Raw genomic sequence first — 931 nt, forward strand, 5'->3', positions numbered from 1 at the left:
GGTGATATATGCGCACTATATGAACTGTTACACGCAGGGCGTGATGTTTCGTTTAACATTTATTATGAATAATTATTTATAACCTTGATTGTTATTTTACTGAGATTTATTATCGGGGAACGTTTTCAAAATTGCTTTCCTTATACTTAGCGATACAGGCAGAACGTCTAAATATGTACAGATATAGGGAAATTAATATAATCAGCAGCAATCAAGTATTCATTTCATTAACCAAAACTAGCTGTAGCCTACTTGACATTGACAATTACTCAGACGGTCGATACGTGGTTATTAAAGTCTTGTACTTACGCCGACGGAGAAACTCTCGTCCCAGCAAAAAGGCTCCGGCACTGGAAACGCTTTTATTTCCATCGTGTTTGACACGTTGTCGGAACGCAAAATTTCTCAGATAACTAAAGGAATATTGATGATGCTTCAACCAGGCCGGTTGCGTTTTTATAGGCAGAGGGAACCACTCCCTGCCATCAGCGTTGTAGGGGGAGCCATGCGAAACCTACCTAGCTATTAATGTGTCAATTTTTTCTCGATGTATAATTATTACTCGCTGCTCGTCGCAGAAAGTTAAGAAACACTCATTCTGAATAATGATTCTTTTCATCTCATCTCTCAATCAATTTTCATAATGAAACTTATTCGTGTATTGCTAATGATTTTACACCCCACCCACGACACCCACCTACCCTTTACTCATGCTGCTATTTAGTAACTAGCCTCTCTGCTATCTCGATCTGTATCAGGAGATGGGAGTTTCCTTCGCTTCGTTTTTTTTTACTTATTTCCTTTCGGATCATGGGATTATTCGCGGCTTTTAGTGAACTTTGTTGCCATGCGTAGGCATAGCCTAAGTCCATCATGGGATGGGCTAGGATCGTTCGTAGTGCTGACATACATCAAACAACAACTTACTCGC

General features: G+C 39.8%; 2 protein-coding genes across 2 annotated transcripts in view; both read right to left on the minus strand.

The window, feature by feature from the left end:
- LOC106806757 (hemerythrin-like) overlaps nt 1–435 on the minus strand; it is a 5,522-nt gene extending 5,087 nt beyond the window's left edge. The window contains exon 1 of the mRNA XM_014808827.1: nt 310–435. Within this exon, the coding sequence (XP_014664313.1) occupies nt 310–372 (63 nt within the window). The 5' untranslated portion in view covers nt 373–435. The remainder of the gene's footprint in view (nt 1–309) is intronic.
- Nucleotides 1–931, minus strand: part of LOC106806770 (hemerythrin-like) — a 33,889-nt gene that overhangs the window by 11,561 nt on the left and 21,397 nt on the right. The gene's annotated exons all lie outside the window — the stretch shown is intronic.

The sequence above is a fragment of the Priapulus caudatus genome, unplaced genomic scaffold (genome assembly GCF_000485595.1).
Source record: "Priapulus caudatus unplaced genomic scaffold, Priapulus_caudatus-5.0.1 Scaffold9, whole genome shotgun sequence".
Lineage (NCBI taxonomy): Eukaryota > Metazoa > Priapulida > Priapulimorpha > Priapulimorphida > Priapulidae > Priapulus > Priapulus caudatus.